The sequence below is a fragment of the Passer montanus genome, unplaced genomic scaffold, assembly GCF_014805655.1.
Source record: "Passer montanus isolate IOZ18808 unplaced genomic scaffold, ASM1480565v1 scaffold10, whole genome shotgun sequence".
Lineage (NCBI taxonomy): Eukaryota > Metazoa > Chordata > Aves > Passeriformes > Passeridae > Passer > Passer montanus.
Window position 1 is genome coordinate 20,874,319 of NW_024356505.1, and position 27,562 is coordinate 20,901,880.

Here is a 27,562-nt window from a genome sequence, read left to right on the forward strand (position 1 = left end):
CTACATTCAAACCCATTTTATTGCCACTAATTTTTCTGGGAATTACGTATTTTAAGCAAACAGATCTCCTCTGTAGTTTCATTCTCTGTGTACAGTGATATTTGAAAATTAAAAGTGCTTCTACCTACCATGTCATTTCGGCCAAAAAATGTATAGACTGCATACAGATAGTAATCAAAGAGCTGGGACATGAAGTGGATCACATCAAATGCAATAGGTTTCAGAATATTCATCATCTGCATGTATTTCCCTTAAAAATCAAATAAAGAAGATCAGTTTCCTCAGCACAAGTGCTACAAAGACAATTTAGACAAATTCAAAGCCAACTTTACCAAGAGTATTATGTAGCCTTCATTGTTTATTAACAACAATTAATAATAGTTTACAGATTGGAAAGGTTTAAAAACAGAGCTAAAATGATGGCTTAAGACACCACAATTGTTCCAAGACTTCTCAAAATATAGATGTTAACCCATATCAAAATGTCTTCAACTGTTTTCAGCCTTCTGGTACCAAATTCAATGCACAACTGTCTGGATCCTCTAAATGAAGTTTCAGCTTCATTTAGGTAAAAAATAATAATCTGCTAAAGCAGTGTCTGGTAAATGCTATATAGAACCACTGAAGATTTTATGCTTGAGTGTGTTTATGCATGCACATATGGATATTTTTCAAGCAATAGAAAAACACAGTATAAAAATGATATGCCCAAGGCTGGATTTTACCCAACAACTGTAGGGATTATGTGCTTCACATCAGTGATACAGCATCTTCTGCTCTCCTTCCTTTCTATCCTATGGTAAGAATCTCAAGTAGTTTTAAGTTTGAAATGTTTCCAGGAGGAGAGACTATGAGTAAAGAAGGATGTTGGTACCCTGGCACATCCAGGAAGAAGAATAATTCCTTCACTTCCTTACTATTCTGTTATAACGTTTGACTTAGGAATTTTTTTTTTTAATAATTTAAAAACCCAACCCTCAGGATCGTCATCCATATGTTATCTGAATCAAACTGATGATAGATTTGGAGTCCAGAAGGGCTTTTTCCCTACAGACCTTGTTCACAGGGCCTATAGTTTTCACTTATTTCTGTTTCCAGCATAGGAAATGGCTCTTCATTGGGTCATAAAAGAAGCACACTTAATGAAAACCCTGATATTCCAGAGACCCATATTTCCTGCTGACTACATCAAAAATGACATCCTGCTTGCCCTTTTAGTGTTCTAAAAACATAACATATAACAAATGTTATTTTATTACCAACAAACTGTTTGGTTATTACAGTAAGAGACAGACAGCAATTTTTAAACCAAAACACAAATGTAGTCCACCCCAGCACGTAGGATACAGCAGGTCATTTCACAAATTGTCATCCTCCAGACATGCTTAGATGTGACAGGTTGGAAAAATTACAGGAAGATACTAAAACAATTTATTTTTCCTGTAATCAACACCACTCATCTTCAAGTTAATACTATGCCCAGAGAAGTAATCTACTAATAGACAGAGAAAATATTGGTTTAATCAGAGAAATTGGGTAGCAAAGAAACAAAAGCTAGCTTTTAATAAAGGGGGAAATATTTTAATTTTTCAAGCAAGTAATTGTGTAGGTCAGCAAAGATAACTAAGTAGAAACATGCATGATACAGCTACATACCTGACAAAATGGTAGAGCACTAGAGTAAGAACTATGCAGTGGCCTGACATTGCTACCTTCCAGGTTTGTATCTGATTTAGACTCCTTATTTAATACTACATGACTACGCCCCTGTTTGCTAAGACATGCAAGAATATGTTTTGTTATTTTTAGAGATTTGACACAGGTTGTAACAATTGATATTGTCACTTTAGCCCTTTTGTTAACTCTATACTACTTAATTACTAATGTTTTGACCCATAGCATTATGAACAAACTGAAAAGTGGACTTAAAAATTGTATTTGCCTTCCAAAAGGGAAAATCAAATGCACAGTCCAATGTGGAAATTTTTGCATATTTGTGAAAGGATGGTGATGGTACCCTAATTAAAGCAAGTGTCACCTGCATCCATACTTATCTGAATATTCTGGATTGGACAGGCTGACTTTTCCCACTTACTCTGTGATAAACATTTTTTAAAGTTGCCTGCAACCCAATATGAGTGATAAATCACAATCTGGACAGTTAAGATTTCCAAGTATCTGTGCAGCTGGCTTCAATATTGGAGGTAATCCCTTGGGCAGTGTCTTATACTTTTCCAAAGGGCTATGCACTACACACTGCCCAAGTACTGTACCTATAAAAATCTTCCAGCGCCAAGAACATTTCTCTATTACTACATCACTCAGCATCTTGACACAACAAGTGTTCCAAGAACATTTCCTCCTCATTGCTCTCTCCAACAGGACACCAGCTTTTAATGTCTACACATTGTTACCTACACTTGGGCTGAAGTTATTGCTCTGGGTTAAAAAGGGATACCTAAGAATATTTCCAAACAGCACAAACACAGTCCAAAGCCATATCAAAATAGAAGTTTTCAGAAATACTTGAAAAGAACACTTAAAGTTTCAGCAGCTGAAACTAGCTTGAATTTCTAGAGGCTCTAGACAGCTTAAACTGCTTAACATTTGCCATGTTTCTCTGGAAGTATTGCTTGCAGAACTCCTTCTACCCTTAAGGATAGCAAGCAGAGAGTATTTTTTATCAGACTAATCTATACAAAACTGATGCACCTCACAGATTAGCACACACACATTTTTGCCATAAATCTTTACTAAGCCAACCTGGTAAAGTGAGCTTTAAACTAGGAAAGATGGTGTAAGGGGAGAGTTACAGTGACCATGCATGCAGCAAAATAAGGTTGAAGTGGGGATACCTCCAGCAGGTACAAGCAGCCAAAGACATAAGACAATGGAACACCCCCTTGCACTCCCCCTGAGATAGTGACACACTGAAATACCTCTGGGAAGTGCCTGTACACCAATGCACACAGTAGGAACAAACAGGAGAAATCAGATGTGTATGCAGTCACGGGGCTTTGACCTCCTTGCAGCTATGGAGGTATGTTGGGATAGCTTGTGTGACTGGAATATTGTCATGAAGGGCTGCATGCTGTTTAGGAAAGGCAGACCTGGAAAGCACAGTGGTGGAGTGGTGCTGTATGTCAGGCAACACCTGGAATGTATCAAGCTCTGTCTTGGGGTGGATGATGAATCAGTCCAGAGCTCAAGTGTTAGGATAACAGGGCAGACTAGTAAGGGTGACACTGTCAGGGGTGTTTGCTACAGGCCACCTCATGAGGAGAAGGAAGTGAATGAAGTCTTTCAACAGACAAGTGGAAGCAGCCTCATGGTCATAGGCCCTGATTCTCATAGGGAATTTCAGTCATCCTTACATCTGCTATAAAAACAAAACAGCAAAGAACAAAGAGTAAAGCATTGACAACAACTTCTTGACAGAGATGGTGGAAGATATCAGGGAGGAATGGTGTGTTGCTCAACCTTAGACAAATGAACAAGGAAGGCCTTTTTAGAGGTGTGAAGGTTGGGGACAGCCTTGGCTACAGTGACCACAAAATTGTGGAGTTCAGTATCCTGCATGAAGGAAGGAAGGCAGCAAGCCAAATTGCACCCCTGTGCTTCTGGAGAGCTAACTTTAGCATCTTTGGGGATGTTTTTGGAAGAATCCCATGGGGACAGGCTCTGCAGGAAAAAAGGGTCCAAGAGAGATGGTCAATATTCAAGCACCACTTCCTCTAGGCTCAAGAATTGTGCATCCTGATGAGCAAGAAAGTGAGCAAAGGGGACAAGAGACCAGCATGGATGAACAAGGAACAGCTATCAAAACTCACTAAAGCAGGACATATACAGGAGGTAGAAGTAGAGACAGGCCACTTGGAATGAATATAGAGATATTGTTGGAGTGAGCAGACATTAAGACAGAAAAGCTAAGGCCCACCTGGAATTAAAACTGGTCAAGAATGTCAAGGACAACGAGAAGGACTTCTTCAAATACATCAATAATAAAAGGCCTGCTACTAAATGGAGAAGGAACCCTGGTGAGGGGACACAGGAAAGGCTGATATACCAAATGCCTTCTGTGCATCAGTCTTCATTGACAGGACCTTGGGAATCCCTGACCCAGGTGACTGGGAAAAAGGAATGGTGGAAGGAAGACACACATTAAGAGCTAAAATGCTGCTTTGAAGGAAGAAGTGCAAAGTCTGTTGAAAGACTGTGATTTAAGGTTTTTTAAGTCACATGAGGTTCTGTGTTATGTTATCAATTACTCATTTCAGGTAACTTCTGCTGTGAGGTTTTTCATCATTATTATTATTTTCTTGCAAGGTAATGGGGTTTAAAGCAAGCAAAATCTAAATTTTTTTCCCTCAAAATTTATTCTTAACACAAGCAAAAATAAGGCCAAAAAAGTATTAAAACCCATCAATATAATAAACATCCACTAAACTATTTCTAAGGTCAGAATTATATTAATTAAGAGATCACTGAATCAATATACACAATGACACAGTTATTATTAATTATTCTTGTTGATATATAGTGCTTAGTCAAACTATTCCACACAAATTTAACACAGGTTTATTCTTCCTTTGTATTTTAAGTCAACATGCAATGGCTTGGTAGGAAAAATTAACCTTATAAATTAGTCTAATGGCTACTTTATACTATAAAGAGAACTAATTACCTTCATTAATGTAAGAGAAATCTGATAAATTGAACTGTTCACTTGAGATTCAAACACAATTGTAACTGCTCCCACTTCAATTATACATTAGCAACTCATTTATGTAGTTTATAAATATTAAACTACTTCTTTTGTTATTCATTTAGCCTCCATACAAAGCATACAGCACATAGAAACAGTTCAAAATGGTTAACAAACACTGTCATACTCATTCAGTATGACACAATAGGCACTACTACTTTCCTAAAAGTAGTAGGGCACTACTACTTTCCTAGAAAGTAAGGCAATTATTTCTGTTATTGACTGGGCAACTTAAACCTGCATCTTCATCACTAAGACTGAAAAACAGCAAAGAAAAGCATATTAAGGAGAGAAAATAGTAATCCAAATAACTACTGATCCACTGTTTTAATTTTTAGGATGCAGAACTTCAGATTGTTTTGAAGAAATTATGGAAATAACAGAAACAGAAATATGGAGGCAAAATTAAGATAAATCACGGATCTTACAGAAGTGAACTGCACCAGACACTGCACGTGAACCAGAACTGCACACGATTTTCTACACAAAGGACACAGTACATTTCATCTATCTAGGATTTGGTAAAAGTATTAATATAACAACATTGCACAGTAAGGGCACTGCTACTTTCCTAAAAGTAGTAAGGCAATTATTTCTGTTATTGATTGGGCAACTTAAATCTGCATCTTCATCACTATGACTGAAAAACAGCAAAGAAAAGCATATTAAGGAGAGAAAATAGTAATCCAAATAACTACTGATCCACTGTTTTAATTTTTAGGATGCAGAATTTCAGATTGTTTTGAAGAAATTATGGAAATAACAGAAACAGAAATATGGAGGCAAAATTAAGATAAATCACGGATCTTACAGAAGTGAACTGCACCAGACACTGCACGTGAACCAGAACTGCACACGATTTTCTACACAAAGGACACAGTACATTTCATCTATCTAGGATTTGGTAAAAGTATTAATATAACAACATTGCACAGTAAGTAAATGAAGCTAGAGAGTGTTGAGTAGGAAAGTAACTAAGAAAAGCTATCAGTGGACTTCCCAGCAATCAGCAACCTCTTTAACATTTTTATTAATTACTCTGGCACAACAATAAGAGTGATAATAGAAAAAAGTAAAGAGGCACCATCAAAACAGAAAAGTACTGACATAATGTACAGGAGTACTTGATGACTGTAATAAAAATTGGATGAAATTCAGTAGCACAAATTGTAAATCCATGCATTTAGGGGACAATTAATTAAAAAACATGCATCTTTCTACTATTAGCTAGCAGCTTCTATCTTGGAAAAAACTGGGAAAGTGAGGGATCTGCTGGCTATACAAGGTCATTACACTCTACAAGGAAGCTGTAAGAAATCTAAAGAGGTGCAAAATGGAAGGAACTTCGGACCAGGGTGCAATGATGTAAGAATTGGACAATGCAGGAAGATCTCATCCAAATTACTGATGATTTTGGTAAGATTACAACAAGAGCAGAAAATTTAAGTTTCTGGTGGATAAATAGAGAGGACACTAGAAATCTTGGCACATTGTTTAGCAAATCAAAGACTGAAAAGAAATAGGATCACTTCCTGTGGAAACAGCAGAACAGTATGCATTGAAAAACAAAATGATCTGTTAAACCTCAAAATTTATTTTGTCATAAGATCAAGTCAGCAAAAAATAGGAGGATAATTTTTTTTTCTTCTTTAGGCTGACAAGGCTTCTGAAATAGAATTCCTGTTAGAATGAGTGCTGGGAATAGAAGTATTTTTAAGCTGGAGCTCAAAACAAGCATATTTACAGACAGTACTAAATGATATCTTCCTCCCACAGGAGGTCATTTCCAATTCCATGTTTTAAACAACACTTCTATCACTCATTACCAAAACAATATAAAACACCCCAAACAGCAGTAAATTTGAAAATTAATAATAATTCCAGGAGAAGAAAGCATACATATGAGCTTTATAATAATGTTTAATTTTGGGGTTATGAACATAATCCTCAAACAGGATTCCTTATGTAAAACTGGAAAACTAGAACTACTGCTTCTCCTACTGGTACAGTATTTTATGGCAGGAACAGAAGCTAGAGTTTGCATGAAAGTGCCATGAGTGGTTTCTATATTTAATCCTCCATTTTCTCAGAGCAAAACCTTATAGCAGAAAGGTTGGAGAGATTTGTTTGCTCTAAGTCACAGATCAATCACAGAAAACTCACAACAGAATGAACTCTCACTTCAGGTCTATATGATAAATGCTTAAGGAAAAGAAAGGTTTTAGCAAACCTGCCAAAAAGATTTAGAAAATTAATTCCTGACTTTCATGCCGCCCTCGAAGACAGCAAAAGGTGCTAACCAGGTGTTGGAGTAACCTTTTTTAAAAGGGCTTACTCTGAAGTGCAACAATCATTTTCAAACTTTGAAGACAATCCCCATTAATGCAACACATACAGAATTCCTCTATCTCCTGCCTACTCAGATATATTTAGGCAGTTACTTCACCTTCTTTACAACTAAAACAGAAGTCAGTAGCAGAAAACTGCTATTGTATCTCAGTTAGATTTAGGCAGTACTTCCCCTTCCCTACCTCTAAAACAGAAGTCAGTAGCAGAAAACTGCTATTGTAAATTTATCTAGATCATCATAAAGAAGGCATGATCACAGAAAATCAATCCCATCACTAGAATTGGAGGCCAGTGTTTTCATAGAAAAGTCTGGCAAAGAAAGACCTCAAGAAGTGGCCTAGTGCAACCTCCTGCTCAGAACAGCCCTAGACACAAGGCTGCTCAGCAGCCTGGCCAGTCACATCTCGGTGGCCCTGCAGGGATAGAGATTCCCTACACTCCCTAAGGATTGCTAGGCGGTATGAGAGCTCTTTTCTCCTAGTTGATTACTTTGTAGTAAAAACAGTTATTCTGAGTGTGAGAACTTGAATAATGAAATAGAAAAAAAACGCCACAGTTCTCAACTTCTTATTTTTGCAACTATTCTACTTTAAATCATTTCATAAAATACATCAGCAACATACAGCATTAATCTTTTTGCTTGCTATATCCACTCTTCTAACACATTCAATATTTCAAACAAATAAACTACCATTATTGGTTAAAACCAACATATGCATGCAGATTAATTTTCCAAGTAAAAATAACTCACAAGATATAAACAAATTTGTCTATTTAATTATTTAAAGAATTTTTTAGTGCTTTATTTCTATTTTATTAATATTTTCAAAGAGTAGAAATAGAGCCTAACTAGGTATATTTTTCAGGGCCTTAGATATCATTTAACATATTTGCTATAATCCATAAGTTTGCACAAAAATCAAAAACACTTATAAAAATAACAATTATTCTACATACCAACAAGCCTTATTACATTCAGTGTAGTGTTGGTTAGAATAGGTGCATTCACTTTATTGAGGTTATAATCTGATCTCTTTCTGCTCCTCAGAGTTTCTCGAGAAACACTTAAAAAAAACCAAAACAAAATACAGCAAATGTGAAAATATTCAGACATACAAAGGAAATTTAGTGGAAAATTATTAGGATTATTATTCCTCCCCCGTTCTTTCACCTGACAGTATGCCTTCCAGTGCAGAGTTTTATTTATGCCAAAGCACAACAGGGTTAGGACTCTAACATTTAAGAAAGAAGCTTGATCTAATTTACATGGAATTGTGCTAGAGAAGGAATTTTTATTTTTATTCTAATACTGGAGTTCCTCAGGCCTCTGTCTTGCCCCAACAGTCATTTTCATCACTCTGAATCAAATTCATAATTCATTAAGAGAATAAAAGCAACACAAGTCACAACAAAACAGAGGCAGATTTGTCAGCTACAGCTGAAAGTTACTACCTAGAAATAGAAGCAATTTTGAGGAAGGTGAAACTAAAAATGTCATTAACTTATTCATAAATTTTAGTCCTGAAAGAGTCAGGAAGTTGGACTCAATGATATTTATCCAACTAGACACATTTTAATTTTCTTTAAGACAAACCCTCTGTCAGCTGCCACACCTCAAAATTATATTCTTCCAAAAATTTCAATTTCACAGCACAAACCTATGGACAGCAACTCTTGTTTGTTCCAATTAAATGATTTTTAAGTATATCTCCACCACTTCTATGAAAGGAGGCAGTTTACATGGTATACCTTATAGAAAGAATCATGCCAACAATATTTGATCCTAAAGAGTTATCTTGTAACTACTCTGCTACTCTGCTTTGATCCAAGTGATGGCATTCTAGTTGTCCTGCAAACCCTACATAAAAAAATGTTAGGCTGCTTCACAAAGTCTGAATGTACACCTAAGTTTTACAGTGTCATAGACAGAAACTTGTTTTCAGACCCTTTTAGAGGATACAAAGTTGTTTTTTTTAATACGAATATATATAAATAAAATACTTTATATATATATCAAAATAGAATATGTATATTCATTTATATATGTCTATGTGTGCATTAAAGAAAAAGAGAACTTAAAATTCAAAAGTACCATCTTCAATTTACGGAATAATCTTATGTTTTTTCTTAACCTGTAAAAGTTTATTGTTCTGCAGAAGCCCAAAACTCAAAGCATTTGTCTGCAAACAAATGCTTTGACATTTGACACCACTTTTGACACAACAGAAAATACACATATACACAAGAGCTGCTATAGAAGGACCTTCAGTTAACATCTAGTCCTTACTAATAAGTTTTCCACTACCTTCTTCAGAGATCCTTTATCTGCTTTCAAAATGTTCCTTTCTTCAGGTTTTCTCTGCAATAACGATGAGTGGTTTAATGTTCCTTCCCACTCTGGAGATCTAAGTGCTGAGCCTTCTAACTGTGCAGGCAGCATAATGTTTATTTGATTATTATTCCACAGTTGTAGATTACAGAAACTGAACTAATTAGAATACTGAGATGAAAAGCATGTGAATTAGACCAAGGACCCACACAGCCTACTTACCTTTTTATTGGGGCATCTCCTGTCTGCTCATCCACATAATCTCTTTTCAACTCTTCAGGAACATCACTGTCACTATCATACTCTTGATATGCACTTTTTTCTTGTTCATCTGATTCATACTGGCAAAAGAAAAAGAAAAAAAAAATTTACTTTTTTCTTTTTCTTCTAATATTATCACTCATTTAATGCTGCACTTGGGTCACTTTTTGGCTTTTACCTTGATTGGGATACAAATAACTTTGCTGGTTGAAAGGCTGCTATTGATGTTCTTTAAAAATGGAGCAGGCAAATTATATTATGTCGATTAGTTAAATACCTGCATCATTCTATTTCAGCAACCAATAATTTGTATTGTGTGCTAGTTGATGTATAAAGTACCCACGTATTTGAGCATTTATTATTTTCTTATAATCTGAAAAAAACCCAGTAATAAATGTCAAAATTCATCCCTACAGTGGCAGTAAAAAAATTTTAAAAAAGGAAAAAACCCTGGCACTGCATAATAGCTAATTATTATTGAAAGAAGAACTAAGCTATTGCTTCACAAAAATACTTCTTTATATTGTACACATTTAATTAAGAAAATAACCCAATACCAAAAAAATAACTTGCAGTTATGCAGAATGCACCTGCACTGGAAAAGAGACTTGAAGAGAGAAACTTTTCCTTAATACATAGATTGCTTGGAAGCTACTTTAATCACATAGTGACACAGGTAACACACTCTGGCTCCAGGATCCTTAAGAAATGGCAGCCAAAACACACTAGGACATGTATTTTTTCAGTCACACGTGCCTTGGCCCCAAGTTGCTGAGAGTTTTCAAGGCTAGCACTATGTATAAAAGCAAGAACCCCACAGTACAAATTCAAAACAAAAACAGCTCAGGTGGAAAAAAAGAATGTAGTATGAGACACTCAAAAGAAATGTTCAGACCATTAGTATTCCCAGGCAAAATGTTTGCATCATGAACATTTTAGACAAAGGAAAGTTGTAAAGAAAGCAGCTCAGTTTATTTCAAAAATGAGCCGAGGTCAGCCTTAACTAAGGACAAAAAGAACCACAGTTTAACTAACTTGGCTGGAACATTAGCACAGAGTATTACCACCACTTATTATGCATTAATAACGTGCTGATGCAATTAAAACTTAGTGACAGTAAAAAGATACATTGACCACAAACTGTTAACCACAATTCATACTGGTGTAAGAATCTGTCAGTTGACATTAATTAAATGTCTTAACATCATAGAATAAGAGGGATTTTGAGAATTTTTTTTTTTTTTTTATATGGAAAAACACTTTTATTAAGTCTCCTCAATCTAATTCTATTACTGATCTGGAACAGCTATTTATGGGATAAATGCATTTGTATTTTAAAGTATGCATTAAACCACAACTATTAAATAGTGACCTCAATCTGAAGAGACCTTATAAATCTATTTTGAGTATACACAGTCTGCAGTAAAATTTTGAAGTGGTAAAATGAATTCAGGTATCTTGCAGCAATAACAAGTGTTAAGGCAATCCACTCAAACCAACCCACAGGAAGCGGTAAGATTCATCAAATTTGAAGAGTGTTACAATACTGGAAGTTAACTGTATCACAACGGACACATTTTAGGAAGCTACAGAAAAGGGGCATAAATCATCTCACCAAAGCTCAAGATACAGAGCTGAGCTAATTGGGTCCAGGGGCCTCATTTGGCAACATCTAAGCACTTAAAAAGACTTTAAAATTCTCAAAAGAAATCCTGACAGGTCTTCCCACCCTACAGATAAACTGACAAGTAAATTAAATGTTTATGTCCTTATCATGCTACTTCTTTCTATATTTGGCAACATGCCTATATTCTCTGGAAACAAAATTTTGCAACCTCCATCTGAAATAATTCCAATTTTCAGTGCTAAAAGGTGCCTCCACCTTAACTGGTCAGTCAAGACACTGAAACACAAAACCTTGGTAAAAATTTTATCCTTCATTATTTAAGCAGGTTATCTATCATTCCATGTAAAGTACAACAAAATAGGTGAACCGTCTACATTTTAAACATTTCTGTGTCAGCACTTTGGAACAGACAGTTTTGAGACTGAGACATTAAAGGTTAATGGCTCAAGCAATTGGCAATTTGCAAGAGCAGCAGGTTCTCTGCTGAGGCCAGGTTTACACAGAAAAAAAAAAAAAGTGTGCTGGCAAAACCTCTGATCTCCATAAGATAGAGGAGGTGCACAGCTACCACCAGAGGATGCCCATGAAAAAACAGCCTTTGTTTAGAAACAAGCTGGTTTTTGACCCAGATAAGGAAAAAGGTCAGTAATAAATAGTTTCTGTGAGACAGGATAATGCTTTTTATCATAACAATGTCCTTCCCATGAGGAGGTATCACATAGGCCTTAAGGTATTCACCCCTTCTGAGAATGCATAATTGGCTCATCTCAATCAGGTCAAACAGCAGTCATTTAGAAGGGGCCACAAACCATCAAAGACCCCCAAAATGCCACCAGACTCAATTCTGCAGCCTTCCACCAAAGGACTGCACATGACCCACAGTGTTGCAGCAGCCAAAAACACCCCTCCAGTGGAGGTACCTGGCTGCTCCCCCTGAACATGACTGTCTATTAATCAAATGAACTTTCATGTTTGGTGGTTTCCCTCAGCCCCAACAGATCAAGACTATGGCCATCACTTTGACCAATGGACACTGAAATTGTAAAAAACAAGTCCCATTGGATTCATGAGTTGTGTTATCTTTCCACTATCTACTCTTACCTTTTCCTTCTTTTTTCCTTTGTATATTTCAATAAGTTATATCTTGATACTTTTATATCGTTCTATTACTGTAGATAACAACACACGAGATAAAATGGCTACATACCTAATTTCCACTGAAACCAAATTGTTCTAAAATAAATCTGCCATTTATATGTATGTATAAACACCAATCATTCAGTATTGTTTTACTCTAATCCATCCCAAAGGATCTATTAACAAGTACCTCACTTAACCTGCCTCTGGGACCAGAGAAGAGACTGAAAATGTCAAAAGGGAAAGTAGGATGGTCATCTGTACAGCACTGACACCTCAGTCATAAAATACCTTCCTTCCAATACGAGCCCTGGGAGATATCCTGTACACAAGTTGTTCGACTGCCTCCATTCAGAGAGACAAACTTCTGTCTGTTTTACACTTATGTTTTGTAACTCCTGCAGGTTTCAAAGGGTGCCAGTAACACCTGCAGGACCACTACTTCTCTCATGAGCCTGCAGTCTCTGTACCAGAGGTCTCTTCGAACACTAACAATTCAGTGATTTTGTCTTACTGACAGAAGGCATCAGTGACACATCATGCTGGCAAAAGCCAACAAAGCAGTGTTCATGTTCATCAGCATTTGCTACCTCATTTTTGATCATATAATTTAATGTTCGCAAAAGCTTAGCACAGAGTAAGACAATGTCTTCCAGATTCTGAAGGGTAAAATGTTAGAAATGGAAAGACCAAAGAAGGTCTGTCCTAACTTGTATGCAGAGTTCTCATATCTCATACAAATGTGCAGAGAGAAATAAAAACACCTCAACCTATCTATAGCCAAGAAATGAAGGCAATTCTACAAACCCCTTCTACAAGTGTAAGTATGCTGCTTACTAAACAAAAAATATGGGAACAATGTAGGCTCTCATTCACTAGCAGTAACCTGCAAGGTATCAGAGGAGTTTGAAATCACTAAGCAGCGATTATTCTTTTTTGTTCTTAAGATGTTATCCAGCCTCAGTAGCACAAGTTAAGCCCAAGAAAACACCACTTATCAAAGGGATAAACAATAACAAAAGCTTAAACAAAAACAAGATAATGTAGCACTTAAGAGAATGATACAAAGTTTTACATTGAAACACATTTGATCACTGATAAATTTTGACAGACTTCTGAAAAAAACCTACACAGTTATTGTTCAGTTTTATAGAAGAACCCACAATAAAGAGAGTGTCCTGAGCATTTAAATTACAACTAAAAATGATGCAGCAAACATCAGAAAATCCATGGCAAATCACACAGGAGTGAACAAAGACAACATAAGGAGCAACCTACAACGATTCTTTCCTATGCAGCTGGAAAGCAAGTCCTAAAATGATAAAATTACCTCCTCAAAGAAAGCTAACTTAAACCCCTGGAAAAATACTAATTTAGGTGGAACATGTCTTGCTAACCTTCAGGAATACTTGACTTCAGTGGAAAAAAAATGCTGATTTAGTGCAAAACAAACCGAACTTTAAAACAGGATGCCTGCATTTCTGGCACTTTTAAAAGCAAAGCAGCACAGTACTGCAGGCAACAGAATCTTGCAGTAAGACACTTTATCATCATTGCCTCACAAAATAAATCATCATTTACTGAAAGCATTATCAGATTTTTTTTCCTGAAACACTCCATACCCCATTGGAAGCTAACACGTCTTCTGTCTCATCGTCTTTGCTGTCGGCCTGGATTTCGAAGGGGTTTCCTCCGGCGCAGTACTGCTCGAACAGCGTCACCGCCGATGCAGCTGCCGAGGCAGGCTGCTTACTCGGTGACACGGATGGGGAGCGCGACTGCTCCAGGAACTTAAACTCCTATCAACAGAAAGAAATCACATTTTTTCAGGCATTTTCAATATTATTATGACTCCAGTTCCATAAAAACAAAGGATAACAACAAACTTGTGGGCAATTAACTTATAGCCAAAGTTTGCTGCTTATTTAAACATGCTTTTCACACTGGCTCAAGTTAACCTCAAAAGTGACAACCTTATGCTGTTTGTCGTTGTACTTTTAGAAGTTTTCTGCTACAACATGCAATACATCTACATTCTGAAAGTATTTACAGGCTCAAACTAGGTGAAAACTAACTGTGTTTTTTACTTCACAGAATTAAGGAGATAAAAAAGACTAAAATTCTATCCAAAAATGCATTTCTCTTTACACAAGTTACCTAGTAATTTACTAGAGCTGAAATTTTCTTGCTGGTATTTTATTTTTTAAAAATTGTCAAGATTTTTTACTTCTCAAACCCACTGCACAGTTTCAGATCACTGGGTGAGTACACAAACTTTTGCAAGTGTATGGACCAAGTAGGATCCAAAAGGCGTATTTTTTTTTCCTAACCAAACACAACTTATCTCAGATGACATACCATTTCTATCTATTAAACCCTATCTAACAATACTCATAATGGTAAAATGTGCATTTTCATTTAACTAAAGGTGCAAAGATTAAAACACATGCAGCTAAAAGGACTACAACGTTAGATTTCTATTTGCTTAAACAAATCAGTAACTTTGTGCCATTTTCTGCTGCTCCAGTCCCTTGAGCAGTATATGTAGGGATTTAGAATCCCATTTCTTCATTAAAAATATTATTTCTTTTGCTGCTGGATGCTGCTGAGAGTCCTCCCTTCCTTTCCCTCCATACTTTTAGTGACCCAGTAGCCTACTGCTTACTTCTACAGTTAACTCCACAGAGGCTGCAAAATTATCTTGTTCAACATTGGTGTGCTAAAACATTTCTGAACTTCAGTTATAGCTTTAATCACAGGCACCATGTTTTATTTGGCAGAACAAGTTAATTTCATCCACCACATGCTAAAAATAAAAAAAAATCACTTCAGATGATTAGAAGGTAAGTACAGTAATTACTTGCTTTCAGTTGGACTTCACCACAGAAGAATATTTTTTTTCCTGTCCAAATGAGGCGGTATCACCTATTTTTTCCAGAAACAGATGCCAAGTTGGTACAAGCTAGTGAGTGCTCATGCAACTATTTTCAGGCACTCATGTTTTAGCATCTTACTGTCAGATAAATAATTTAGAAATTAAAAACAGACATATTAACAGTACATTGACACAGGAAAAATAAAGGCTAACATTATGATTACAACTCTAGCATCTTCCATAAAAACCCCTGCCTGCCTGAAACAGAAACACTACTCTTTCAAAACTCCTAATATCACGAAGTAAAACTGAGGAGCTTTTAGAAGTTAAAAACATTTGTACAGCAGTTCATGGATCTTACTACTTCTTAGAACACCTCAACTCTTAGTTATTAAAGTATTAATACATTTGTGCATTTCATCCATAGAACGTACATGAAGCTGCAAAATACTAAAGCTTGATTTAACAGGACAAAGTTCCCAGGTCTCATTCTCCAAAAACATTCTTAGCTCTTCAAGACGGGTTCTGAAACACAAATGAATATTCTTAATTGGCAGAAAGAGTAAATCACAAAATTGGCAATTACTTCACTTCTGCAGTGAAGTAATTCTAAAACTGTACAAAAAGTTACTTTAAAACAAGTATTTAAGCAATTCTTCCAACCGACAAACTACTCAAAAGCTGTGTCTACCAAAGCAGTGCATTTTTTATGACACCTCTGCAGAAAGATATTCTTTGAGACTATCTCCATAAATTTGTAAACTAGTTCTTTTAGTCAAAACCATTACAAATTATGTAATGGGACACCTACAATTATGCAGAAATACTGGATCTTTTTCCTCTGTAAACTGTAGAAAACAATACAATATACACAAACACTCTACAAGCAGCACAACAGCTTCTGAGAGCCCACAAAAGATAGATGCTTCTTTCAAACACACTGAAGCCAACAGAGAGTAAAGGCAAGTGGAAAGAAATAATATTCTACAGACACACCAGCCTTTCAAAGATAAAATTTAAATGGCTTTTAGTCTCTAATTTTCTTCATACTTCTTCAGCAATTATATTTATATATATATATATTACTGATACCAGCTATTTGGTATCAGTAATATATGCATACTGATTTGGTATCAGTAATACAGTAATAAGGAGAAGTAATCAAGCCACTGCATCTCTGCATTTCTTCTGTTGCTTTTAATCACTAGAAAAGACTCCACTCTGTCATAAGCAGAAACATCTTTGATAAAGAAAAAAAAATTGTCGCATAAATGGAACAGCAATGAATGCTTTTGGGATCATATGGCTCTATATTTTCCTCCTAATATAGGACATATTGTTTTGTTTAACAAGTAACAGTTGGTAAATTATGCATTGGGTTTCTAATTAGGCAATAAAATATTCTAGGAATACCACAATTTCAATAATAAACTACAACCATCACTACAATTAAAATTTGCTCGCCGTGATGAGATAAGCAGTATGTTGACTACAGTTTGCTGTGTCTATTTAAATTCACCAGTTAAATACAAATAGACTATAAGTGCTATTTTCAGGACATTGAGCACCCATTGAGCTTGCAGATCTTCTCACAGTAAAGCCAACAGAAACAACAGAGATGCTGTGAAAACTAGCATTAGAGATTAAAAGTCTTTGTGAGGGAGACTGATGTGAAAGTCATAGAAAAGCAAACATTAAAAAGCCATACAACAAGTTTCGTAGCATTTAGAATCTGAAACCAAAGCTCTGACAGAGTACTTGAACAAATGCTCTTAATTTTTACCAGCATATATATCTAGAAAGGGGAATGCAGGAAGACCTGATGCATTCATTCTCTGAAAAGCTTAATTGTATCAGACACACTTTTTTACAAGTGTATCAGTACAAAAAGCAAATTGCATTTCAAAAATCATCTTACTGATGCTTTTGCCAAAAGCCCATTCTGATTTATCAGAACAATCAATTGCACCAAAAAAAGGCTTCCTGTATGCTCTAGTATTATGTTGTCTTCTATGTTTTTTGAATCACACAGCCAATTCCTTTAAATATTTTCTCTATATTGGCAGTTCTCTATAACACCACACTGCTCAGGAGGCCACGTATGTCAAACTACACAAAGAACTGATTACTCCTGGATTCTAAGCATTCATTCAGCTTTCATGTACTAATGCATCCTTAAAAGCACTACTGCTTTTTTTCCCCCCCTCCAATTAAATGCCTAAGAGAAGTGAAAGCCACATTAGCTTGATCTGAAAAGGCAAGATGCATAAAGCTTTATATAAAACAACCTAGGGGATATAGCTGTGTGACAGGGCTTTTTATGTTTTTCCTTCTGAGAATGAAAACATCAACCAGTTAATCTTCACAATACCCATGCAGCATAAAACACGTATAAATTAAAAGGTTTCATATAATTTAATTAATGCCAATGAATATTTAATTTTATTTTCACAAGAATTACATTATCTTAAAAATCACAAGTTATTACAAAAAATTACTATTTCTCTACATATTCCAGCAGTGTTCCTCAACTTTTATTTTACTAAAAATAATTCAAAAAAATTGCCTATAATTACTTAAGCTGTTAAACATACACAGAACTGTAACAGTCAAAATTATATTTACTTAACCCAACAAGGTATTATGTGGTAAGTCAGTGTAGTAAAAGATGGTTAGGTAGACCAAAATCAGTTCATGAAATTCTGTCTAGGATTCAGAAAAATTTCAAGAAATAAATAGGTGGCATGTCGTGACAAGACATAATGTGGATCTGATTAAGGCTCAAGTTTTTCAGACAACTGGAACTGAGGTCTTCATCAAATGACAAGAAAGAATTCCTAGCTACCAACTACCAAGATGGAAGAAATTCCAAACCACATTCTCGCCTTCTGAATTTAGGCACTGTTTCATGCTCTCCTGCCCTAATTTTCATACTTCATGGACTTTAGGCAGAAAGTCTCTGACTTTTCAAATGGCTCTGGATGTATTACTTGTATGACAGCTCCCAAACAAGAGGACAACAGATCAAGACTAGAAAAGTAGGCATTTCCTCAAGCATGGAAGGCTGTATTTCTTCTCGTATCTTCTTAGGTTTTACACCCAGAAAGAATATAATGCTAGATGACTAGAATCAAAAAGTTGTCAATCACCCAAACCAAAACATTTCTAAAATCAAGACAACTAAAACAAACAGAAAGATAAGTCCTGATGCCGTTATAGCCATGTATCTTGTCTGAGTCCTGAGAATGCCTGTCCATGACAACACATGACTGTCCTCGTGCGATATGACATTAGAGCTGACTGAAATGTAATTCCATCCTGCCAATGATCAAGCCATGAAGACATGACTCAAAAAGATGGACTCAGTTCTAAATATCTTACTTGATTCAAAACAGAATTGCATATTGAAAAAACATTTCATAGTAATACATGAGTCTTCTTAAGCAATTGCATTGAAAAAGAAGACACAATTTTGCTACAAAGTATGGACTTCAGAGGCATTCCTTCTCAGGATGCCAGGAGACAAGAAGCAACCTAAAAAACTACTGAAACTCTACATTAAAAAGTTGTTTGTCTTTATCTGACCTGCCTGCTGCAGAACTACAGTTTTCCACAAACACAGTGGAAGCAAAGGCTTCTCTATCCTCTCCCCTTCTCCAGGGTTCAGAGACCTTATTCTCATCAGGAAATATACTCTACAGTCAACCTCAATGCAGGAACATTATGCAGTGGAATTCCTTTGGAAAGGAATCCGTTTACCCAACACCAAAAAATGTCATTAGAATCATCTACTGCACATATAATAGTCTCACCTGTGGTATGTTTTGAAATAGTTAACACTTTGCTTTCTGATAGATTCTTGCAAAACTTCAGACTTACTGCCACAAAATTCTTCTCCAACCTGCATCAGCCTAAAGTAATAAAACAAAGTTTAGACATATTTATTGATTTATTAATACTGCTGTTCTAACTGTGAGTGTAGATTTACCTTCATAAACACAGAGTACCAATGTTACATTGCAACGTTAAGGCTGCATTCCACAAAATTCAAATCCTACCATTGTGTGCCATATGCATAGAGACAAAGAGCCATAAGCAAAATAAATGTATTTTTGAGAGCCCGCTACACAGGACAAGCTGTCAGTTCACAGTCTCAATGTGCCATTTTATTGTTACAAGAGAAGGATATAATATTGTACAGGTTGGCAGTACCACAGTATTTTTCTGCTTGACTCAGACACCCTTTAAAAGCTCTTAGAAAAAAATTGCCAGGCCTGCATACCCCATACTTTAAAAGGAGACAATACTGAAATCATACCACACTTAAGCATCAAAACAGTTCATGCTACCTCTCCTAAATACATCCTCATAAACTCTCACATACAGAATTACTCTTCAAGCTATCAGCACATTTGAATGAAATTTGCATCAAAATGCAAATATCAGCCTTAATGAACAGTGGTATCTGATCAGAGCTCATCTGTGGACATGTACTTAAAGCTATTACAACCACACCAGCATACCTGCTGATAACATCAAGTACAAATATGAAGTCATCATATTTGAAGTTAGACAGATCTGTTCCCAGAAGATATGTTTTCACTTTCAACTGAACATCCTACAAAACACAAACAAGTTTTTAACAAGTATAGTTAATACACTGAAGACGAAAAGTGAAGGCTTGGATGCCTGGTTCATTAACACTTGGTTGCTTGCACTTAAAAATAAATTCTTTTTTTGAGATTTAGAACAGAATTTCACTTTTGGTAACATGGGTAATTTCTTTATAACAATTTTATAATCAGTTTCTTTAGCACTGTATAACACAGATAGAGTCAATCCTAGATGCTTTATTGTCAATGCAAAAACAGAACTCAGCTTTTTTATCAACATTTTGGGTGACACTGCACACTAAACCGATCAAGCAATCACACCAGGAATACCATGAAACCAGCCAGGTTCAAAAGGCTCCAGGTTCTCCAGAGCTATGGTTGTACCAGAAATATAAACAGTATACAGAGAAAAGCACATGAGAAGAAAATAGATTGTGTGGCAGCACACAGGTTGAAAGAAACGGGTTGAAAGTCCTATTACTATGTTTTGGTATCTTGACTGGAATTGGAAGCATTGCAACCACTGAGTCATAGAAATTAATTTCTGTGGTCACTTTAAAAAAATAACTTTAAAAAATCTGGCGACATTTCTTTAAGAAAATTAGTATAAATATAACAATAATTAATATTAGAGAGATGGAAGGAGGGAGAATAAATACCTAGGGGGAAACAAAATTCAAAACCCATACCTGCCATATTCGTGAAAGCCCATGCTCCAACTTCTTTTTTACATAGTTGCGGTCAAAACTGTTCTCTTCAGTTCCAATCACATTGTTGCCATCTGAAACTTCAGGTTAAAGGTATTGTAAGTATTTCCAAAAGCTTTAAAAGTTATCCTACACAGAATTACATTTCCTTAGATATTGACATATTATTGATTATACAAACTCCAGAAGAGCTACTTTTCTCTAAACTTCTGAACAGAAACTAATAACACACATATAAGCATATAAGCCTTATGTGCAAATGCAGACCAGGAGAGTTTCATCCCCTGCATACCAAACACCTGTCCAGCAGTGTTCCTTAGGCAGTAATGTACTGCAAGGATCACAGTGGGAGCTAATCCTGACTGATCCTTGCAGTTGTTCATTACTAGGCTTCACAGCTTTTTACAGAAAAACTCCTGGCTTAGTTCCACCTTCCTTAGAGAAAAGAGCAATTTTTCATGACTAATTTTGTTGTCTACTGAAGAAGAGTCCAGAAACATAACTGTACATATGTCATCCATCTGTCAACACCAAGAAATTTTATCAACAACGTAAGTGCTCTTGCCTTGTCATGCCTCACCCTGAATCCAGACCTTGCAGTCTAGATGGACATCATGTAAATATTGTGAGCACCTTACTAAAGAGGCCAGTAAGGAATGGGACACTGGATACAAGATTATTATCAGCCTTTTCAGATGTATGCAGAACAGACCCTGCAGCATTGTTTGAACTACCACATATTTAAGAGAACAAAAGAAAAAAACATCCACTAACAGTAATTGTTATGATTTGTATTGGACACTGACAATTCAATTAAACCAAAATAACAACAGAGCAGTCTGAACATGTTTTGATTGTATCTTCTTCAGATCATCCAGTGCTCACTGTCAAGTGAGCAATTTTCCTTCTGTAAAAATCACCAATTATAAATAGCACTTAGCAGTGCCTCATTCTCCCAATCCTAGGACAGACTCTTTGTAAGTAGAACAGTTTCATGTACATCATCCTTCTTCTCATCAACCATCTGGTTTCTGATTTGAACCTTTCCAGAGTATGTTTCTCAGAATAAGAATGTTTATATAAGCTTAACAGGAAGAACAAAAATATTATATCTTCTACATCCGTATCTCCATTTAAATTCAAAAAACAGACATGGGGAATATGAAAACTGAGAAGGATGCTGGCCTTGTTTGATTTCTTTCAGATGGAGCTATAAGGTGTGGCTCGACATTATAAAATTATGAACTTTACCTAACACTAAAAAAGCCTTATCTGTAAACTAGGGATTACAGCAGTGAACATACAAATGCTACCAAGAACTGGTGGCAAGGTAGCTGAGCTAGTGTGCCCACAAGGCTGGAACTCAAGAACACAGAACCAGCACAATAACCAGCCAGAATGTAAAAGCTCCAGTAGTGTGAATTGAATAACTCCTCATCGAAATTAAAAATATAATAAAATACAGTCCAGAACTTGGGTTTAGATTAGGGATATTCATTTGTCAAGGCTGCAAATCTGTGTTCAACTTTGTCCTGTGTTAAGACATTGGGACTGATTTTGCAAGTTAACTGAGACTCTACCCTAATAGCTCAAAATGAGATGATAAAAGGCTGTTCTATGTGCAAACAAGACATAAACATAATTCCATACTATATCTACTGTTGCAAGGCATGCAAAAAAATGTTCCTTATGATCGAAAAACCACAGAACAAATATTACCCACTGCCAACATAAATCAAAATTTACTAACTGTACCTAAATATGATCATCTTCTGAAAGTAATAATTCTGACAAATTTATTTTCCTGATCTTCCATGGAACATTAAATGAAACGCAAACAGAAAGAATCTAAGAATCTAATTTCTATGAACAGAAAACCTCTACGTGGATTTAACCTTTCCCAGACTATCAAGGAAACAAAATCAGCAATCTTAGCCACAGCACACTCTTTGTGTGTTTCTGCAACCTACTCTCTTTTGAACATCTGCAGACTGAAGGCAATGCTAAACAAGTCAGTGTCCTTGACCTGTTCTCTGGATTAAGATCATAGTCCCTGTATTCCCAAACTGCCATTCATGAAGGAATGGCTGGACAGACACTGCAATACACATGTTATTGTTCGCTTAAAAAAAAAAAAATCAATGGAATATTCTCTGTCAGTCTCCCAATGGTCTTGGTTTATGGCCACTCATGCCTAAGAGGTCTTGTTTCCAGTCCTTAATTAACTGCACTGCAGCTAATTTCACACACGCAAATGCATTAGTTTAGGATAACTTCCTTGAAAATCAAGGGCTGCAAAAGCATTTACACATTTTGTATTGAGGAAATGAACAGGCAGAGAACACATATATTCATAACTACACAGAAAAACAAGGATCAAAACCACCCAGGAGTTATTATTCTAGATGCCTGATTTAAATACAGTCATTCTTCAGGTTTTTCAGTATTTCTCAAAATTCAAAAAGGCAACTTTCAGTCATAACAAAAGGTTTTTGTTTAATCTCTGCACAGTAGACGAAAGCAAAAAAAAAAAGGACTCAATCAAATCTCTGCCTTCTAGATTCACTCTTTGAATACTAAGCAGGTCTTGCACAGAATTTACATAGAACTATAAAGGAAACATTTTGAAAATTAAAATGGTTGAAATTGAATTTACACCCTACATCATTTTCTTCTCACTTTTCTTTGAATCTTTTATAGATACTAGAGCTATTTACCAACTTTTACCCCTAGGATTACACATGTGAAATCAGAAGTTTAAATGCTATAGTGATCATTTTACCACTCATTTTCAGGTCTTCTGTTAAATCATTGTCTCATGAATACATGTAAATTACACCAACACCATAGTAAATTTCATGCTATGTGAAAATCCAGCTGAACAAGGCAAGCCCCCCCACAAAACAGTGTGACTTTGAAGATCACTTTGCTTTGAGCAGGGAAGACAAAAATTACCTGCATAGGTCCCTTTAAAATTCATTTTCTGTTTGATTTTTTACTAAAACATAAACAATGCTCTGACCACAACAAATGATGTAATGGAAAATTTTCCAGTAAGCAGTTTATTTTGAGGGATGAAACCCCATATTACAGCAATTTTCTGTTTAGCATACAAACAACAAAATCATAGACTAAGTAGTAGCTCATTAAATATGACATAGATATAGATAAACACGACATTCGTTTCATGTTATGTTGATAATTTTAGTTCACTAATTTTATCTTCAGTTTGATTAAACAAGTTCTACATCTACTTAATTCTGTCTTTCCAAGAACTTCTTTTGGATAAGTTTCACTACTAAAATATAAAGAGTTTTATAAATAATGTCTTTCAAGTCCAACTTCTCACTTCAACACTTGTACTTGGTGCCCTAAGATCAAGAGTCCCTTGACACATTTAAGGTACTTTCTAAGACTGCTGAGATGGACTGGGACAACACTGGGACAGCCATGAGTTCCCAAAACTATAAAAGCCAGACACAGTGGTACATCTACTTCTCCAGTCTGTGGAGCTTATTTAAGAAACAACTTCAGCATAATCTCCTGAACTGCCTCCCTGGTTCCCTCTGACATACATGTCCATTTTACAGGAATTTTACTCTTTGACATTACCACATATCACAGCCATCAAATCAATGTATGAAATAAGAACTCCATGTACAGTTTTAATAATTATAGCAGAATAAGCAATGAGTTTAGGAAAAAAAACAGTAGAGTCCCTCTGAAATTAAGCTGTACTTCTAAAATTCCCTTCTGTGTGCTTTATCATTACTGAGGTATTTGAAAAAGTGATTCAACAGATCACTACATATCAGCTGTACATTGTAGCTAAGCCATATGTCCAGAAAATTAAAAACTGAGTAACAGAAGGCTAGCAGTAAACATACCAAAACACTTGGGCATGCATTTAAAAGCAGTGCATCTAAAACTATGTATCTGACTGTATAGATCACTTTATCCTAATAAAGTGCTTAATAGCTCCTGTAGAAGGCTTTAGAGTGCAGATTGTCTTCCTTCCTCAGGATGTCACAAGTAACAACTCTAAGGAGAACCAGGTTTGTAAGTGCATATGTGGCTGAATTAGGAGTCTACTGTGGTCATTTTTCCATGAAGTTCTTTATGGTACCTGCTTGATTTTACATCTGCAAAAACTACAGCAAAATGGACACGAGAAGAAAATATAAATATCTTATTTAAACTGTAAATGTAAATATTATTGAGAATGGGCAATTCAGCCAAAACTCTAGAATCTTTCTTCACACCACAAAAGCAAATATTTCAACTCTGAATTTTACATCTGATACAGATATAAAAACTTTCAATTCAAGCAATAGTTCCAACACAAAAAAAAAACAACTCCAGCAATCCAAAATATTTTTTTTTACTAAAAAACAATTTATTATCTCTTTTTAAGATTCTACACAATAGGGGAAAGACATTTTCCCTAAGCACGTTTAAAATTAAATCATTTATATCTGCAAGACTGGCACATACAAATATTCATTAAAAATCAATCTTATTGAGTAAAAAAAATCCAGTGAGTGCTTTAGTCCTTACTGCACACTGTCAGCAAAAATGCTGAAGGCACTGAGTCAAGACCACAAAGATACCAACACATAAATGAATAACTTGAGCACAAGAAAAGTTATTTCCAAGTATCAGAAGTTTTGTTCCCAGAGGTTTCTTACCAGAAGACACAACTGCTGCCTCATCTGGGTCATGGTTCTCATGCCACTGCATCGTTCGGTAGTAACTGAGCATGACTTCCCAGAGGGCTTTGCAGAGATCAGCAAGGCATGGAATGTAGCTGTCTGATGTAATGTGCTACAGAACAACAAACAGCATTAGGAAACTTCAAAATGGTGTTCATTTTTTGCTGCAGCAACACAAACCATAAGAAAGTCTAAATTCATACAGCTGAGCTGACGTACATCAGTTTCATTTTCAAATGTATTTTAAGAAGTGACAAATTCCTGATTTTGGTCAACTAATCAAAAGCATAAAGTGTTTTTGTTAACATCTTCTTTTTAACTTTCTCAATTGGCCTGTATGTTAACTACCTCTTATATTTATTTTACAGTCACAGAGATGCAGAAGTAAGGCCATCTCACTATCAGAGGGATGCAGCCGCTCCTGTGTGTCAGTTCAAGCACACACTTTTGTACAAAGAAGCCTTCCTGGCAAGTACCCCATTGGGTTAAATGATCTTTAAAGTAGTAGGTAAAAAGCTCCAAAGTTGCTGATTCAGCAATTTTCTCTACTAACTTATCAAGAAATTTTATTCTTACTGTATTTCAGGGCTTTTAGTATCTAAAATCTAAAGTTTTCTTGTGCAAATCACTATACTTGAAGACGTACTGACTTTCAGGTAAACAGGAAGAAAGGATTACTTACTAAATACCAAGATAATTCAATTTAAACTAAGGAAACAACTGAATTTCTTTGAGATTATAGTAGAATAAAGAAAATCAAAACTTAAGATTGAAGCAGCAAAGCTTTGCCCTGCTCCAGAAATATTCAAAAAGAGAAAACATGTTTGTAAAACCATAGCATATTGCTAAGAAAAGAAAGACTCAAAAATGAATCAGTGACTCTGAGTAGAGAGGCACTAACTTTCACAAAGGCTTAAGAATTTCTGAAAACATTACTCTTTTTTAAAAGATTCACATTATTATAATGTCCAGCATCTGCCTTCCAAAAAGATGCAAACAAAACAAAGAAAAAAGCCACTATCGTCCCTCACTACCCATGTACAATGGAAATAAGCTATATGAGTTCATTTTGACAGATTTTTAGAAACACACAGCAGCATACCTGCCTCAAAAGGAATACTTCAATTTTATATTCCCTTGCTTTATTAAAGTACTTGATATCCCTTTACATGTTAAGGGCATCCTGGCTTAACAGCATAGGCAGCCTGAAGAGGGCTCTCACTTCAACTAAACAAAGAGAAAGAGGGCTCATATTTCAGTCTTGAACAATTTGTTCCTCAACAGCTGAATGCATGAGATGAAAACCTGCTTTTTTTTCTACAGGAAGTTACAAATTGAATTGCTATGATAGCTCATCTTATTCAGCACCCTGATTTTACAAATGCATTACAACAGGCAACAACCAACACTGAACAGCATGGTAAGAGACCAAAATTTCCCGCAGCCAAGGTAACTAATGGTTACCAAGATAGTAATGAAAAATTTTTGAAGTAAATTTCAATGCAATTGCAGCAATATTCACAGTAGAATCAAGTCCCAAAATCTGAGTACCTTCATTTATACAGAATGCCAGCTATTACAGGGTCACATTAACACATTGCATCATGTCATGAACACTTGGCATAAGTAAAGACTAACAGAAATAATGAGGTAATAATTTTGTAACCACGCAGTTAAAGCCACCCTCTTTCTGTGTATTATAAAATGTGGTATTTCCAAGTGCCTGAAAGATTCCTCCACACACTCAAGTATAAGGATAAACAGCAACATACAACCTGGATTTTAGAACTTGTCAGAAGCAGCTCAGTAGTAGTTTGTAAGTGTAAATAAGCGGGCTTAGTATCATTAGTATTAGCAAGGAATGAGAAATAAACTGAAGAATATAGAGAAGAATAAAGGAAAAAAAAAAACTGGAAGATAAGTTCATAAGAAACTAAGAAACAAAAATAAAACCACACTCTGAAGGCTTATGGCAGAAAGATGAAAGGACTGCAGTCTGGAGAACAAAGATCAGGGTTTGCTGGCTTTCTGCAACTAGAATTCACCTCAGTGAAGTGGAAATTGCAACTATCCAGAAACTTACTCATTATATTCATGAATACTTAAGTCAATTATTGCCACTAAATTTATTTTGCTCATCACACTTTCATTTATATGAAGGTTCTTAGATAATGTAAACTTTTTAAG

The 27,562-nt window shown here is 35.7% G+C and overlaps 1 protein-coding gene across 1 annotated transcript in view; it reads right to left on the minus strand.

Annotated features, from left to right (window-relative positions):
* Nucleotides 1-27,562, minus strand: part of VPS50 (VPS50 subunit of EARP/GARPII complex) — a 78,199-nt gene that overhangs the window by 25,263 nt on the left and 25,374 nt on the right. The window contains exons 13-21 of the mRNA XM_039707349.1: nt 25,352-25,487; nt 20,646-20,743; nt 19,867-19,961; nt 19,156-19,254; nt 15,778-15,868; nt 14,091-14,267; nt 9,666-9,784; nt 8,072-8,178; nt 129-250 (exon numbers count right to left, since the gene is read on the minus strand). Of these exons, the coding sequence (XP_039563283.1) occupies nt 129-250; nt 8,072-8,178; nt 9,666-9,784; nt 14,091-14,267; nt 15,778-15,868; nt 19,156-19,254; nt 19,867-19,961; nt 20,646-20,743; nt 25,352-25,487 (1,044 nt within the window). The remainder of the gene's footprint in view (nt 1-128; nt 251-8,071; nt 8,179-9,665; nt 9,785-14,090; nt 14,268-15,777; nt 15,869-19,155; nt 19,255-19,866; nt 19,962-20,645; nt 20,744-25,351; nt 25,488-27,562) is intronic.